Source organism: Garra rufa, chromosome 13 (assembly GCF_049309525.1).
Source record: "Garra rufa chromosome 13, GarRuf1.0, whole genome shotgun sequence".
Classification (NCBI taxonomy): domain Eukaryota; kingdom Metazoa; phylum Chordata; class Actinopteri; order Cypriniformes; family Cyprinidae; genus Garra; species Garra rufa.
Window position 1 is genome coordinate 33,516,140 of NC_133373.1, and position 16,686 is coordinate 33,532,825.

The 16,686-nt window shown below is 33.8% G+C and overlaps 2 protein-coding genes across 2 annotated transcripts; one reads left to right on the forward strand and one right to left on the reverse strand.

The window, feature by feature from the left end:
* Positions 1–29: 29 nt before the first annotated feature.
* On the reverse strand, positions 30–2,118 carry spata45 (spermatogenesis associated 45). Its single transcript, XM_073816348.1, has one exon. It carries the CDS (start codon positions 1,438–1,440, stop codon positions 1,174–1,176), a length of 267 nt encoding a protein of 88 aa, XP_073672449.1. The 5' UTR covers positions 1,441–2,118; the 3' UTR covers positions 30–1,173.
* A 1,283-nt stretch (positions 2,119–3,401) lies between these two features.
* Positions 3,402–15,195, forward strand: flvcr1 (FLVCR choline and heme transporter 1). The gene is made up of 10 exons (XM_073816990.1): positions 3,402–4,298; positions 6,681–6,825; positions 7,245–7,385; positions 8,720–8,787; positions 9,385–9,488; positions 9,983–10,093; positions 11,547–11,652; positions 11,874–11,985; positions 12,072–12,136; positions 13,962–15,195. Exons 1-10 carry the CDS (start codon positions 3,657–3,659, stop codon positions 14,031–14,033), a joined length of 1,566 nt encoding a protein of 521 aa, XP_073673091.1. The 5' UTR covers positions 3,402–3,656; the 3' UTR covers positions 14,034–15,195.
* The last annotated feature ends 1,491 nt before the right edge of the window (positions 15,196–16,686 follow it).

Genomic DNA, 16,686 nt, shown 5'->3' on the forward strand with positions numbered 1-16,686 from the left:
AGAGGTTGATTGCAGTTCCTCACACCAGATGAGTTCCATCTGAAAGAATTAAAAAGATGATATTTTACTTTATCACACAGTTGAAGTCAAAAGTTTACATACACCTTGGAGAATCTGCAAAATGTTTATTATTTTACCAAAATAAAAGGGATCATACAAAATGCATGTTATTTTTTATTTGGTACTGACCTGAGTAAGATATTTCACTTAAAAGACGTTTACATATAGTCCCCACGAGAAAGTAATATTATAAATATAGTTGAATTCATAAAAATGACCCCGCCGTTCAAAAGTTTACATACACTTGATTCTTATTACTGTGTTGTTACCTGAATGATCCAGTTGTTGTTTTTCCTGTTTAGTGATAGTTGTTCATGTGTTCCTTGTTTGTCCTGAACAGTTAAACTGTTCGCTGTTCTTCAGAAAAATCCTTCAGTGCCTGCAAATTCTTTGGTTTTTCAGCATTTTTGGTGTATTTAAACTCTTTCCAACAATTACTGCATGATTTTGAGATCCATCTTTTGACACTGAGGACAACTGAGGGACTCATATGCAACTATTACAGTTGGTTCAAATGCTCACTGATGCTTGAGAAGGAAACACGATGCATTAAGAGCTGAGGGTGAAAACTTTTGAAACAGAATGAAGATGTGTACATATTTCTTATTTTGCCTAAATATCGTATTTTTTGTTTTCATTTAGTACAGCTCTTTAGAAGCAACAGAAGAACCTTACATGTTCCCCAGAAAACAAAATAAATTTACACTAATCTTCAAATTCACAAAGTTTTTACCCCCGGCTCTTAATGTATCATGTTTCCTCAGTTGTCCTCAGTGTGAAAAGATGGATCTCAAAATCATACAGTCATTGTTCGAAGGGTTCAAATACACAAAATCCTGAAAACCCAAAGAATTTATGGGACCTGAAGGATTTTTCTGAAGAACAGCAGGCAGTTTAACTGTTCAGGACAAACAGGACTCATGAACTATCACTAAAAAACCACTATGGACTATGTAAACGTCTTTTATTTGAAATATCTTATTCAGGTCAGTACTAAATAAAAAATAACATGCATTTTGTATGATCCCTCTTATTTTGGTAAAATAATTAACATTTTGCAGATTTTACTTAAAATGTATATCGTATATAAATGTATTAGTTGTAGTTGAAGTTTCAAACGCAGTTAAGACCGATCTTACAGATGTCTTCAAAGTGTCTTCGCTCGGGATGTCTGGTGTTGATGTTGTTGATCTCCATCCAGGAGGACCGCTGCTCGGGACGCGCGGTCTGCAGCGCGCCGAAGTCACAGGTGTTCTGGAGGTGACGACGGAAGTGTTTCCTTTCAGGTAAATTCCAGAATCTACTGGTCGTTTCCACGCGACACCACGACTCCCTTTGCATATTAAACTCGTACAGTTGGGCTTGCTTAGAATTAGACATATTATAGGTTGTGTACGTAAGTCGAAATAGCAAGTGTTCAATTCAGTCTTTAATGTTTAGAAAGTTGTATCCATGGTAACCACACGAGTGGTCTTCCTGTAATGTATGTGTGTCGCCGGAAGTTGTTTGTATATATTTTGCAGGGTTGCCAGCAATGTGTAACAAAAATCAAGCCCAGTGACCCAATCCAAATATCAAAACTCAATGCCACTTCCATACCTAAAATGCATATCTTACAGTAAATGTTATGCATTATAAACTCAAAGGCCGCTCCCTCACAAAACTCATAATCTAGGCTATTATCATTGGCAGAATGTTAAATATTTTAGTTCACGCAGTTCAGTCAGTTTATACAGTGTGTCAAACCTTTAAATCGCGGGAAAAGAAAACAACTCGCAGCGACACTTTACAGACCAATTCAGCGGAAAACTGATATTGTATCTACACAGGTTTTCATAAAATCTGACCTATATTTCGCCAGTAATTTAGGTTGTCGTCGTTGGCTGATTATATTAGGGAGACCTAGACTTTAAAAAATAAAGTATTAACATAATTTGAAGATCATTCCTATTCATATCGTATCAACAATATTTTATTATATGAATTAAAAAAATGTTTTAAATATTACATAGATTTTTTACAGTAATGTTTTTTAAATAAATCTCTTCTGCTCACCAAGGCTGCATTCATTTGATCCAAAATACAGCAAAATCAGTAATATTGTAAAATATTTTTACTATTTAAAATAACTGCTTTCTATTTGAATATATTTTACAATGTAATTTATTCCTGTGATCAAAGCTAAGTTTTCAGCATCATTACTCCATGATCAGAAATCATTTTAATATGCTGATTTGCTGTTGAAGACACATTTATTATTATCAATATTTTAAACAGTTGAGTACATTTTTTTCAGGATTCTTTGATTAATAGAAAGATCCAAAATCAGCATTTATCTGAAATAAAAAGCTTTTGTAACATTATACATTATATACCATTCGAAAGCTTGCAGTCATTACATTGTTTTGGGGGGGAAATAAATTATAGAAATAGTTTTTTCAACATCAAAAGTGATGATAAAGACATTTATTACGTTACAAAAAAATTATATTTCAGATAAATGCTGTTCTCCTGAACTTTCTATTCATCAAATGATATATTAGAATGATTTCAGATCATGTGACTGGAGTAATGATGCTAAAAAGTCCGCTTTGAAATCACAGGAATAAATTACATTTTGAAATATATTCAAATAGAAAACACTTATTTAAATAGTAAAAATATTTCAAAATTGTACTGTTTTTGCTGTACTTTGGGTCAAATAAATGCAGGCTTGCTGAGTAGAAGAGACTTCTTTTAAAACATTAATTGTCCAAAAATGCTTTTTTACTGTTAAAAACTAGGGTAGTCAGTAGAGTGAATTCAACACAATTGCTCTCATGATTTCTAACGTCTTTAAAAATTAGCATTATTGAAACAGCATTGTCAAATTCAGTAAATGTGTTTAAAAATCTCTTTGAACATATCTAATCTATGTCTTACATTATCATGTGAACTTTGATAGACGATTTCACTGTGACCTTTATCATGCTATCTAACAAAGAAAAAAAAAATAATGCCACAAGAACAAGAGGTAATATTAGCTGCCAGACAAAAAAAATGACACATTACACATGTTTTCAGCACTTTTTTGTTTTTAGATTGTTATGCATAACCTAAAACTTGTGTATAATTTACAAAATGTTAGAAATTTGGTTTTAACATACCGCTTCTGTGTATATGGGAAAAAGTAATAAAAAAAGTGCATGAAGCATGAATCTACGCAGCTTGCATTGTTCATGGTCTACTTAGCAGTGTTGATGTACTGTAGAAGCACAGTGGAGATTCGCTTACTTGCCCCGCCCCATCTGCAGTCTCATTGGTCCTTGCCAAGCCTATAAATCTACTTACAGTAGTGGTCGACGAAGCAAAGCGCAATACGCAAATCCGAGGAGGATGCGCACATCACGCCATCATCACCCACATGCTGCTGAAGCCGGTAGTGATCTAAAACGTCCCAATTCAGGCGGTTAAATTGTAATTACAATTTGTGTTATTAACAAGTGGATGATCTGAAAACGTCTTTAGCGCCTCAGGAAGAGAACTAGGCACATCTAGCCCAATTTGATAGGAACTACAATCGTTTATGCCTAAGTGAAGGAGTTATTTTTGCCGAAATGGTGGCAGGTGAGTTGCTTCAAGAGCAGCATGTTCTGCCCGACAGCACTGAAGGAAACACAGACGAGGAGCCCAGCTACAAGGAGCTTTCAAATGGATCGGTCCATATAACGCTGGACCCAAAGGTGCTGGAACAGGAGCTTCCGCCACCGGACGAGAAAGAGGCGATGCTGCCCGGCGAGCAGAATAACGCAGAGCTGGAGACGAGACTCTACTGGAGGCGGTTCGCTGTTCTCGCTGTGTTCAGCCTCTATTCGCTCGTCAACGCCTTTCAGTGGATCCAGTACAGCATCATCACGAACATCTTTATGGACTATTATAATGTGTCTAGCATCGCGATAGACTGGCTCTCCGTGGTCTATATGGTCGCGTATGTACCTTTAATCTTCCCCGCGACGTGGCTGCTGGATAAGAAGGGGCTGAGGATGACGGCGTTGTTAGGGGCTGGGTTGAATGCCCTGGGCGCGTGGGTAAAGTGCGCCAGTGTGGGGCCCAGTTTGTTCTGGGTCACCATGACCGCACAGGTCATATGTTCTGTGGCACAGGTGTTCATCCTCGGACTCCCCTCCAGAATCGCATCGGTTTGGTTCGGCCCGAGAGAAGTTTCCACGGCATGTGCCACAGCGGTGTTGGGTAACCAGGTGTGGACTGTAGATGATAGGCTATTAGCGATAAATTTGGTTAAATATTACTTGACATTTGACATATTACAAATGCCACTTGGTTTAGTATTTAGAATTACGTGTAACTGTAGTCAGGTCAGTAAGTAACATTTACTATTACAAAAAATACCATGGTAATCATAGGTTTAGCTGGAAGTGTGTTTTCAAACATTGTAGCTGGATTCAAGCTTTTTTTTTATTTTTTATTTTTTGCTCTAAACAGGTCTGTTAATCATTAACCTGGTTCAAGCTGAGAGTCTAGTCAATTTTTTATTATTATTTAGTATTATTTTATAATATAATTATTTTAAGAGAGTGATAAAATATGGCAATTTTTATTATTTAAAATAATTGGATTATTTAATTATAAAAATATCTTATTAGACAAGGTATCATCATTCTTAAAAAGGTTATTTTATAATAAAATTATTTTACGAGATACTCTGTGCTTAATAGTATTATTTAAAATGATTATTTTAAAAGATAGAGAAGATAGTCAATCATCAACTTTTTATTATAAAATAATGTTATTTTATTCCTATTTAAAGGGATAGTTCCCCCCAAAATGCTAATTGCCTTTCCTTTCTTTTTTGTGTGGAAGAAGAAATAATGATAACACTTTATGGCAGGGGTTTTCAACCAGGGGTCTCCTTATTGGACATGTTAACAAGTTAATGAGATTTAGTAGCTTGTTTTGTGATGTTGAGAGTTAATGTTATATGATTAGTTTGTTGGTTGTTGAGATTCATACACACATCTGTGTTTGGCCTGCTAGTTTAGTGGTTGATGTTCTTGAGATTTTTTTTAGATCTTTGTAAAACTGATCAGGACAACACTGTTGAAAAGCACTAAACTGAGTTCAACTTAGACAAAGCACAATACACCATATCCAAACACATAACGAACTTCATCTGCTGTTAAAGTATTTTGGCTGTGCTTTGCTGTAATACAAAAGCTTTGAAAACATTATTACAGCAGCCTAAAAAAAAACTGTGTAATTCCAAGAGGCAAATTAAAAGAAACACTATTATGTGGCATTTTATTGTTCATATTTTCTTCAGTAATTTTGTTTGTTAACAGCAGGTGTTTATCATTAATGATTCAATGATCACTTCATTATCTCATCAACTTGTTAACATGTTCAATAGGGAAACATCTAAAACATTATGTCAGGGGAGGCCCGAGGACTGGAGTTGAAAACCCCTGCTTTACGGTAACACTTTACAATAAGGTTCTTTAGTTAACATTAGTTAACCACATTAGCTAACATGAACTAATAATGAACTGCACTTATTACAGCATTTATTAATCTTTGTTAATGTTAATTTCAGCAATTACAAATACATTATTAAAATCTTGTTAACATTAGTTAATGCAGTGTGAACTAACATGAACAAACAATGAACAACTGTATTTTCGTTAACTAACGTTAATAAAGAATAGTAAATACAATAACAAATGTGTTGCTCATAGTTAGTTCATGTTAGTTAATACGTTAACTAATGTTTAACTAATGTAAAGTGTTACCCACTGGGTCATTCATTCATTGTTTGTTCATTTTCACAGTGCAATAACTAATGTTAACAAACAACTTGTGATTTTAATAATGCATTAGTAAATACGGAAATTAACATTAAATAAGATTAATACATGCTGTAGAAGTTTTGTTCATTCTTAGTTCATGATAACTAATGAACCTTTTTGTAAAGTGTTACCAAAAAAATATTTTACGACAGAGAAGACTTATGTAAACAACTTTTTATTATAAAATAATTTATTGTTTTAGAATTATTTAAGGGATAGTTCACCCAAAAATGCAAACTGGCATTCCAAACCTGTATGATTTAATAGAAAATAATTTGACGAAAATTGGTAACAAAGCAGTTTCGATGTAACATGGAACTGTGGTTACCATGGTGCATTTTTGTAAGGGTGCCAAGTATTTAAAGCGACCGTTCACCCAAATTAAAATTCTGTCATAAATAACTCACCCTCATTTCGTTCCAAACCCGGTTGAACCACTGATGTCACATGGACTATTTTGTCAATGTTCTTGCTACCTTTCCGGGCCTATGGAGGGTCAGAAAGCTTTCAGATTTCATCAAAAATATCTTAATTTGTGTTCCCGAAGACAAACAAAGGTCTTACGGGTTTGGAATGACATGAGGGTGACTAATTAATGACAGACAATTTCATTTTTAGGTGAACTATCCCTTTAAATACAGACTAATATGAATACTATAGTTTAAAGCGTGACCTGAAATTTTTAACTGTGTGTATTTATTATTCTGAAATATTCTTCTTATTCTTCTTATGGTTTTATATACTGATTTTGTGTAATATGGTCTTATTTCCCTTTAGCTTGGTGTAGCCATAGGTTTCCTGCTCCCACCTGTTTTGGTTCCCAACACAGTTGACAACAAAGATGCCATGGGCCACAACATCAGCATAATGTTCTATGGAACAGCTGGTGTTTCAACTCTGCTCTTCCTTCTAACAATATTTGGTAATTACCTACAATAATCTACATTTTCACATCACAACTTTCTTTTTTCCAGCAGTTGGGAGAAAGAGGCAGGACATAAAGAAATAATTGCAACTGATGCATGTACTAATGTTTGGTCTAAACAAATCATGCAAAGCTACTTTCTCTTATTCAGTCTTCTGTGAGCTTTTATGGTAATGTAGATCACAATACACAAACAAGTTGCAACTAGTGGACTTGGAACACCTTGCACGTGATCTTTGCATATAATGACGTGTCATCTTTTGTCAGAATATGGAAAAAAAAGCTGTTTTATAAACATAGACAATTTTAAAGAGTATCAAAACTAATACATATACAATAATCCCTCAGAATGTTTCAGTAATTAAGATCATTAGAATTAGTTCATGAGTTCATGTGTCTCTCATTTGTTTAATCAGTCCTTAAGGACAGACCTCCACTCCCACCCAGCAAAGCACAAGCTGTTCTCTCCATTGTTCCAGCTGAAGACTATTCATACAAGAAATCAATCATCAACCTTTTTAAGAACATTCCCTTTGTTCTGCTCCTCATCAGCTATGGTGAGAAAGACAGTTATTTATAAAAAAAATTATATATTTATGTTGTCCCTAAATCTGTATTTTTGCAGCTGTTGACTTCTGTATTTTTTTAATATTTTCTTTTTAGCAAATACATTTTAATTATGGATTTTATATATTTTGAGGTCAAAAGTTTTCATACACCTTGCAGAATCTGCAAAATGTTATATAATTTACCAAAATAGGGGGATCATACAAAATGCATGTTATTTTTTATTTAGTACTGACCTGAATAAGATTTTTTACATAAAGGACATTTACATAGAGTCCACGAAAGAAAATAATAGTAGAATTTTTAAAAATGACCCCATTTAAAAGTAATTCTAGAGATAGTTGTTCATGAATCCCTTGTTTGCCCATTGTTCTTCAGAAAAAATCCTTTAGGTCCCACAAATTATTATTATTATTTTTTTTTTTCAACATTTTTGTTTATTTGAACCCCTTCCAGCAATGACTGTATGATTTTGAGATCCGTTTTTTTCACACTGAGGACAAGAGAGGGACTCACATGCAACTATTACAGAAGGTTCAAATACTCACTGTGCACAATGCATTAAGAGCCAGGGGGTGAAAACTTATTTGAACATCAGGTTAAATTTAACTTTGTCTCCTGGGAAACATGTAAGTATCTTCTGAAGGGCAGTACTAAATGAAAAAAAATATGATATTTAGACAAAATAAGAAAACATGTACATACCTTCATTCTGTTCAAAAGTTTACACCCCTGGCTCTTAATGCATAACTTTTCTTCTGAAGCATCAGTAAGTGTTTGAACCTTCTGTGATAGTTGCATATGAGTCCCTCAGTGTGAAAAGATGGTTCTCAAATATTGTTGGAAAGGGTTCAAAATACACAAAAATGTTGAAAATACTAAAATTTTGTGGGACCTGAAGGATTTTTCTGAATAACAGCAGGCAGTTTAACTGTTCAGGACAAACAAGGGATTCATGAACAACTATAACTAAACAAACAAAAAAAAAAAACCCAGCTGTGGATCATTCAGGTAACAACACAGTATTAAGAATCAAGTGTATGTAAACTTCTGAACAGGGTCATTTTTATAAATTCTACTATTATTTTCTCTTGTAGATTATATGTGAACATTTTTTATGTGAAATATCTTATTCAGGTCAGTACTAAATAAAAAATGACATGCATTTTGTATGATCTCTCTTATTTTGATAAAATAATGAACATTTTGCAGATTCTGCAAGGTGCATGTAAACTTTTGACCTCAACTGAAAGTTTTGCTCTTCAGCAAACACTGTCAAATCGGTTTTAAACATAATATATAAACTACATGTTATTGTTTTTAGGCATCATGACCGGATCATTCTACTCTGTATCTACACTTCTCAATCAAATGATAATTACTTACTATCCGGTAAGTGACCTCACCTAAAAACTCAGCAATAATATATGCCTTGTGCATGGTTTGTAGGAATCTATCTGTGTCCGTCTCAGGCGCACTTGGGTACTCTTTGCTGGGAATGGGTGGCTTGTCGCCGATTTATTGTCCAGTTCATTAGCCGTTTTTCATGCATGCCTGCTACTCATGACAGAGTCCAAATGAAAAGACAAACACGGTGTACATTCCCAAGTTTGATGTGTCTGAATGTTCTGCCAGCATTCCCAGCAGGCTATAGAATATACCACACATCATGTGATATTTCTTACAGCACATAACACGTCCATATCTGGTCGTGAGATTCATTTGAAAGAGGTGCCTGAAAGTTAGGCAACAAGCCCTGTGTAAGCTTTGAATACCCTTAGTTGTAATTATAAACAAATGATCGCTAAGGGTTTTTTTTGACTTAAGGGGGTTTGTTGCAACCAAATACTGGTTAACAAACTGGTGGTGGTGTGTTGTGAGCTTTTAATCCCAAAATCCTGGAATGAAAGCTCACTTGAGCACAGTACAACTAGCATGTTTAAAAATAATTGAAATGGTCATTTAAACTCTCAAAAACTCCTTCTATAGGGTGAAGAGGTAAACACAGGGAGAATCGGCTTGACTTTGGTGGTGGCTGGAATGTTTGGCTCCATACTGTGTGGAATCTGGTTGGATCGTACTAAAACCTATAAGTATGTATATCTGCCAAACGGAATGTTATTTTCCTCAAATATTTAGATTTTAATTAAATTGAAATGGCTTTGAAGTATTAAGCTCCGGCACTCGTATTAGTGTCGGATTTTCATTATTTGCAGCTGCTGATCTTTTAATCTTTTTCACTAGGTTGAGTACATTTATTTTATTACTAAAACATTTTTTTAAGGTGTGGTCGCATTAGCAAAATTATGACAAAATATTGTGGACAAAGAAGGTCCGTTTTCTATTGTTTCTAGCAGTTCACACAGTCACAAACCAAGCAGCTTTCATTTAATTTGTGACTAACTAGATTTGTATTGAAATGAATAGATTTTGCCTGTGAAAATTCGTCAAACAACAATAAATGTGACCACATCTTAACTTATTTAAAAAATGATTAACCCTCACCATGTAATTTTATCCATTTACTGGTATCAGATGTGGGAAAAACGGCTTGTCATTGTTTTACATTTTTCCTCTCGCCCTTTAGATTGACTACACTAATTGTCTACGTCCTGTCCTTTATTGGAATGGTGGTGTTCACGTTCACGCTGACCTTGGGAACTCTGCTTGTTATCTTTTTTACTGCTGGTGTCCTAGGGTAAGCCTGCTACTAGAGTTCAACTTGTTCAACTGTTATCAACATATTATGTTTTATATTACATACAGTGGTGGTCAAAACTATTAGAACACTAGTATTTTCACCAGCTAAAAATGGTTTTAAATTATTTCTATCTTTCCAAACATTCATTTTGCCATTAATTGAGATTTTTGTTTGCACAAGGAGTCTGACAACAGCCAGTGCTCCAAACAGAGATCTGATCTCATTATCATCCAGTCTGTCTGGAATGACATGAAGAAACCGAACAAACAGAGACAGATTAAATCAGAAGAACTGTGGCAATGTCTCCAAGATGCTTCAAGAGACCTACCAGCAAAGCTACCTGAAAAACTATGCGCAAGTGCACCTAGGGGAAATGCTGCTTTATACACAAAGGATGGTCACAACAAATGTTGATTTAATTTAGTTCCTAGAAGCTAACTGATAACGCAAACCTATTTATGACATTATTTTTGACAGCATCCACATTTTACACCATTTTTACACAAGTGCATAAAACTTTTAACAGTACTGTAGCTTTGCAGGTAGGTTTCTTGAAGCATCTTGGAGACGTTGCCACAGTTCTTCTAGATTTATTCTGTTTCAGTTTGTTCTGTCTCTTCATGTCATTTCAGACAGACTGGACGATGATGAGATCAGATCTCTGTGTGGAGCACTGGCTGTTGTCAGACTCCTTGCGCAAACAAAAATGTGACCCTGGACCACAAAACCAGTCTTAAGTCGCTGGGGTATATTTTGCAATAGCCAAAAATACATAGTATGGGTCAAAATTATTGATTTTTCTTTTATGCCAAAAATCATTAGGAAATTAAGTAAAGATCATGTTACATTAAGATTTTTTGTAAAATTCCTACTATAAATATATCAAAATGTAATTTTTGATTAGTAATATGTATTAAGAACTTAATTTGGACAACTTTAAAGGTGATTTTCTCAGTATTTTGATTTTTTTGCACCCTCAGATTCCAGATGTTCAAATAGATGTATCTCGGCCAAATATGGTCCTATCCTAACAAACCATACATCAATAGAAAGCTTATTTATTGAGCTTTCATATGTTGTATACATCACAGTTTTGTAAAATTTTACCTTATGACTGGTTTTGTGGTCCAGGGTCACAAATCTCACTGGATTATTACAATTAATGGCAAAATGAATGTTTGGAAATGTAAACTGATATTTCCTACTGACACACTACAGCAAAATAGAGAAAATAATTGACTTAAAACCATTTAGCTGGTGGAAATACTACTGTTCTAGTATCTAGCGTCTGTGTTTAAAGAAGAATTGGTCTCTGGTCAGGTTTTGCTTCCCCTTTGTTGTCCGATTCACTTAAACATGTTTGTACATGCCGTACTTTAGCTTCTCACATTCAAATAGTTTTCTCTACCAGGTAGGTGTATATGACTCATGTTACTATTCTTTTCAAAAGGTTTTTTATGACCGGTTACCTTCCCATTGGCTTTGAGTTTGGCGTTGAAATCACATATCCTGAGTCGGAGGGCACGTCATCTGGTCTTCTGAATGCATTTGCACAGGTATGACCTGCTCGTTCCTGATAAGCTTTCAGTTGATCATTTCCATTCACCATGGTAACCACTTTAGTTTAAACAGCCTAGTAAGATGCACAGCACACCAACATAGTCCTTCAGCATTTGCTCTATGTTTCCTCTAAAATGTTGAAGAGCAGGATTAGATTTTTCTTGAACAAGTCATTGTTATTTACATATTTATGTCTCCTACTGTCTTTATTTTTTAGGTGTTCGGCATCATCTTTACTCTCATCCAAGGGCAGCTTATTACAGACTATGGCCCACTCAGTGGTAACATATTCTTGTGTGCTTGGATCCTCATTGGCATTGTTCTAACAGGTAAATTTTCTTACTTACAGGCCTTTCTCTTATTGATTGGTATTGTTGGTGCAACGCATTAAGAAACTTCTGTGTTGTTTTTACAGCTCTGATTAAATCAGACCTCAAAAGACACGGCGTCAATGTTAGCAATACAAACAAAGCACAAGCAGTAAGTCCACCTCATTTTTATGTCCAGTGTTGCTTTTTCAGCACTGTTGTGAAGTAAATATGCCAAACACAACGAGGCTGAACAATGCAAATCTTGATAATGTGAAGTAAAAGATATCAGTGCATTTATAATCAGCTTAGTGCAAGATCAAAGTCAAAAGTCTGTACAGAGGAAACAGGCGTTTTGATTTCTTTATATATTTACAGTCAAAGCCAAATTTATTCAGACACCTTCAACATTTCTCGGATTATCACAGTTTATAAGCTATAGTTTAGAAAATGGTAATAAAATATGACAAAAAGTCAGAGTTAAACTGTGTCAGAACAAATTCATCTTGATAATGTCAGATAACTTTGATAGAAACTTATGTAATGGATTACAATCAACCAAAAATTCAGGCAACTGTTAGTATGAGAGTATTTACACAACTATCAATACTTTATTGATCACTTACCAAGCAGTGCTTGATTTTGTTTAGTCTGTGGTGTATAAAGGTTGCATTCGCAATAAAAAAAAAAACTTAAGCAAAACATGGTCAGGTCAAAGTGTCTTAATAATTTTTGGTCCCAAATTTGTATCAGTTTTACTGGTAGTCCACTGTATAATATGGGTATAATATGTCACAGTTTACTTTATTTTGCTATCCTGACTTGCATAAATGAACTATAGCGTCCTGCACCTACTAGTAAAAAATATAAAAAAATTATATCTGGAGTCTGAATAATTTTCGTTTGATTGTATATACACTGCTCTTCAAAAGTTTAGGATCAGTAAGATTTGTAATGTTTTTAAAGAAGTTTCTTATGCTTATCAAGGCTACATTTATTTGGAAAAAAACTGAAAAATACAGAAATTTTGTGAAATGTTATTGCAATTTAAAATAACAGTTTTCTATTCTTATATACTTTTAAATAGAATTTATTCTTGTAAAGCAAAGCTGAATTTTCCGCACCAGTCTTCAATGCCACACTATCCTTCAGAAATCATTCTAATATGCTGATTTATATTAATGTTGGAAACCGATGTGCTGCTTAATATTTTTTGGGACCTGTGATACTTGTGTTAAATGTTAAAAAGAACAGTGTTTATTCAAAATAAACATTTTGTGGCAGTGTGTTACAATATACACTACTATTTAAAAGTTTAGGGTCAGTAAATATTTTCTTTCTTTTTTTTATTCAGCAAGGATGTGTTAAATAGATAAAAAAAAATATAGTAAATACTTATATTGTTAGACAAGATTTCTATTTTGAATAAATGCTGTTCTTTTTACATTTTTATTGATCAAAGAATCAAGAAAAAAGTATCACCGGTTCTAAAAAATTATTAAGCAGCACAACAGTTTCAACACTGATAATAAATCAGCATATTAGAATGATTTCTGAAGGATCATGTGACACTGACGAAATGAAAATTCAGAACTGCATCAAAGAAATAAATTCAATTTTAAAGTATATTACAGTTGGAAACCAATATTAGAAATTGCAATAATATTTCACAATATTACTGTTTTTTTTCTGTATTTTTGATCAAATAAATACAGCCCTAATGAGTGTGACTTTACGTTAAAAAACAATAAAAATCTTACTGATGCAAAACTTTTGATCAACAGTGTAAATGGGGTAATGGCTGTTAAAAATTCAACTTTGTCATCACAGGAATAAATTGTATTTTAAAATATATTAATATAGAAAACTGTTGTTTTTAAATTGTAATACGATTTTTTTCAGTAGCATGATGTTCAAGATAATCATTTTTGTCAATTAACTGCCATCTTTAGGGAAATGACAATGAGATCTTAACAGAGAGTTTGTCTTTCCTGAAGGTTCCCACTGAGCTGCCTTCTGAAAAAGCATCCAGTGACGTCAAGCTGGAGTCTCGTGAGACTTCAATTTAAGTCTTAAACGTCTCTTAATAGCACATCAGACATCACAGACTCTCCTGAGATGACTTGAAATCTACTTATTTTGCTGTAATGTTGTGATGTTATAAAGACTTTTCAGTGAAAACGCACAGTGATTATTTGTTCACAAATATGCTGTGAATTAATTTCTCCAAATCTAGGCTGAAATGTGTCCATCCAATCTGTCTGTAAATTATACATGCATGATGCTTTTTATTTGTTTCAAGAATCGTGGACCAAATATTAGGTATTTACCAGGGCTTGTAATGGCCCTATGCACAATCCTGTTAGTGTGATTGGAACAGCATGTTTGTTTGCTTCGTCTCAAAGGACCTTTCTGACTGTGTGCGCTACTGTTGTTCATTTCTCACATCTGCTGTTGCATTGCAGAAGATCCACATGTATTAATTCCAGACAGGCTATAAATTCCCATTTTATCTTTTGGGATGATGAAGATTGCCCATGCATTAAATGAAGAGTGTTCTGTAAACCGAAAAAGGCTTATTATGAAAAATGTAACAGGAAAATTCACTAAGTTACCATGATAAGACTTGTGCCATTTCAAGTGCTTATGCAGTCATTGCGAAATCAAATCAAATGTTGTGTAGTGCTTTTTTGATCTGTAAAACACAAAAGAACATTTTACTTGTTTACTCTTTTTCCAGAGAGCACAACTCAAACTGTCAGCATGTGTGCTACATTAAGAATGTGTTTTCTTCAATAAGGAATGTGATTCTTTTACAAAAATGTGTCATGGCTGACAGACCTAGTGAGGTTTTATGAAACTGTCATACCTCAGATGTATGGTAGAAAGAAGCACTATTATTTTATAAGCCTAGGTTTGCATTTTATTAACTAAGTTTTGTATTTTAGATGCATATTTATTGGAAAGATGGCTTTTCCAGGATTGTTTTTGTATTTATTAATTTTTGGCTTCAATTTCTACTGTTTCTACTTAGTATACTTGTTGGTAAATGAAGGCAGCTGCGCAAACTCTGGTTTCATGTGATTGTCACAAATGATGCTGGGAAAATTCACTGTCAAGTAAAACTCAGTGCAAGAACTCATTTGCATTACACTCTGAACACTGGAGGAGTGGAAGTGTCTCAAGTTTCCATCACCGCTGTTGTAAAGTAATAAAAAGAATATTGCTCAAATTAAATTATGCTGTTTGTTGATTTAAAACAAAACAAAATACACCTAGTACAGGTGTATATATTGCAAATGTTTGTAATTTAAAACAGGGTTTTTATGTGTCATTATGAGCATTCTCATGCAAAGAACCCTCTTTCTAAAATTTACAATGATATTTATGTAGTTTTAGTCTTGGTTTAACTACTATGTGCTTACATTTAAATTAATAATTTGATACAATGCATTTATTGTGTACATACATGTTTTTACATTGTACTTATATTTTCAAAATACACCTTAAATCTACCCATATCACCAAACCTGTACCTAACCTTACCCATATCCCACCTCAATAGCAGCAAATGTGATTTTCTATACAATATGAACACAATAAGTACATTGTACATAGTAGATAAGGCCACCTAAAATAAAGTGGGACCGTAGTTTGTTATACTCACCTAGTCACCTTATTCTTTCCGTAAGAGTAGACACGGCCATTTGTATTTTTTATAGTTCTGACTTCCGCGTCCAAAACAGTTCATTTTTCTGCTTGATATTATAAATTGGTCTCTTACCATATTATATTTTAATCTGTTATCTTAATTATGAGCACACTGGTTTCTAGTGCAAATAGTTTTACCGGTTACTGCACGCTGTTATTCTTCTAGTTAATTTACTAATAGTGGCTTATGAACCGGAAGTCTCGCCCATAGGCTTATACTTCCGCATTGAAGAACAAGGTGGATGGAGACACAAGTTATCCTGAGAAATTAATATTATGAATGTATAAAATATTATTCTGACAATATTTGGTTTCTATTAAGTTACATGTTTTGTTTCTACTCATACAGGACTGCAAGGTAAGATTTATTATTTACCTGTAGTATTTTATTTATGTATTTTGATCTTTTTTTATTATGCATCCATTTTTATGTTTACACTGCTTTTCTCTAAACTTTTCCATGGGTCATCTACCACTCTCTTGGGCCCCTTGAAAACCTCTGAATATAAGATTTTTTGAAAAACATTTTAAGAAGTAGGTAAATCTGTATTAAAATGTTATGATGACGTCCAACATACAGTTTGTAAATAGTAGGCCTATAAATGTTATAGAAAAAACAACTAGGTAGCACACTTAAAATTGAAATTATCTACAAAACAAAGTTTGAATGGAGTTTGGCCTGACTGAAATGCTAACCTCTGGTTTGAGCGGGATTAAATTTAGAACTCTAGTGCCCTCTAGTGATCATATAGGACAGTTGTCACGACTAAAACGCCATTCCGTTGTCATTAAATGTGCTTTAGATATATTTTATCAAAACATCTGCCTTGTCACCTTGAAGGAAGAGAGCAGAAGCTAAAAGCATTCTGAAATGGTTGGGTAAGGAATATCTTCTGCACGATACCTCATTTCATTTCAGAGGTATATATATATATATATATATATATATATATATATATATATATATATATATATATATATATATACAGTTGAGGTCAAACCACTGATCTA

Coding starts and splice junctions, on each gene's coding strand:
- flvcr1 (XM_073816990.1), top strand. CDS start 3,657: ATGGTGGCAGGTGAGTTGCTTCAAGAGCAGCATGTTCTGCCCGACAGC. Junction 4,299..6,680: donor CAGCGGTGTTGGGTAACCAG/GTGTGGACTGTA, acceptor ATTTCCCTTTAG/CTTGGTGTAGCCATAGGTTT. Junction 12,137..13,961: donor ATACAAACAAAGCACAAGCA/GTAAGTCCACCT, acceptor TCTTTCCTGAAG/GTTCCCACTGAGCTGCCTTC.
- spata45 (XM_073816348.1), bottom strand. CDS start 1,440: ATGTCTAATTCTAAGCAAGCCCAACTGTACGAGTTTAATATGCAAAGG.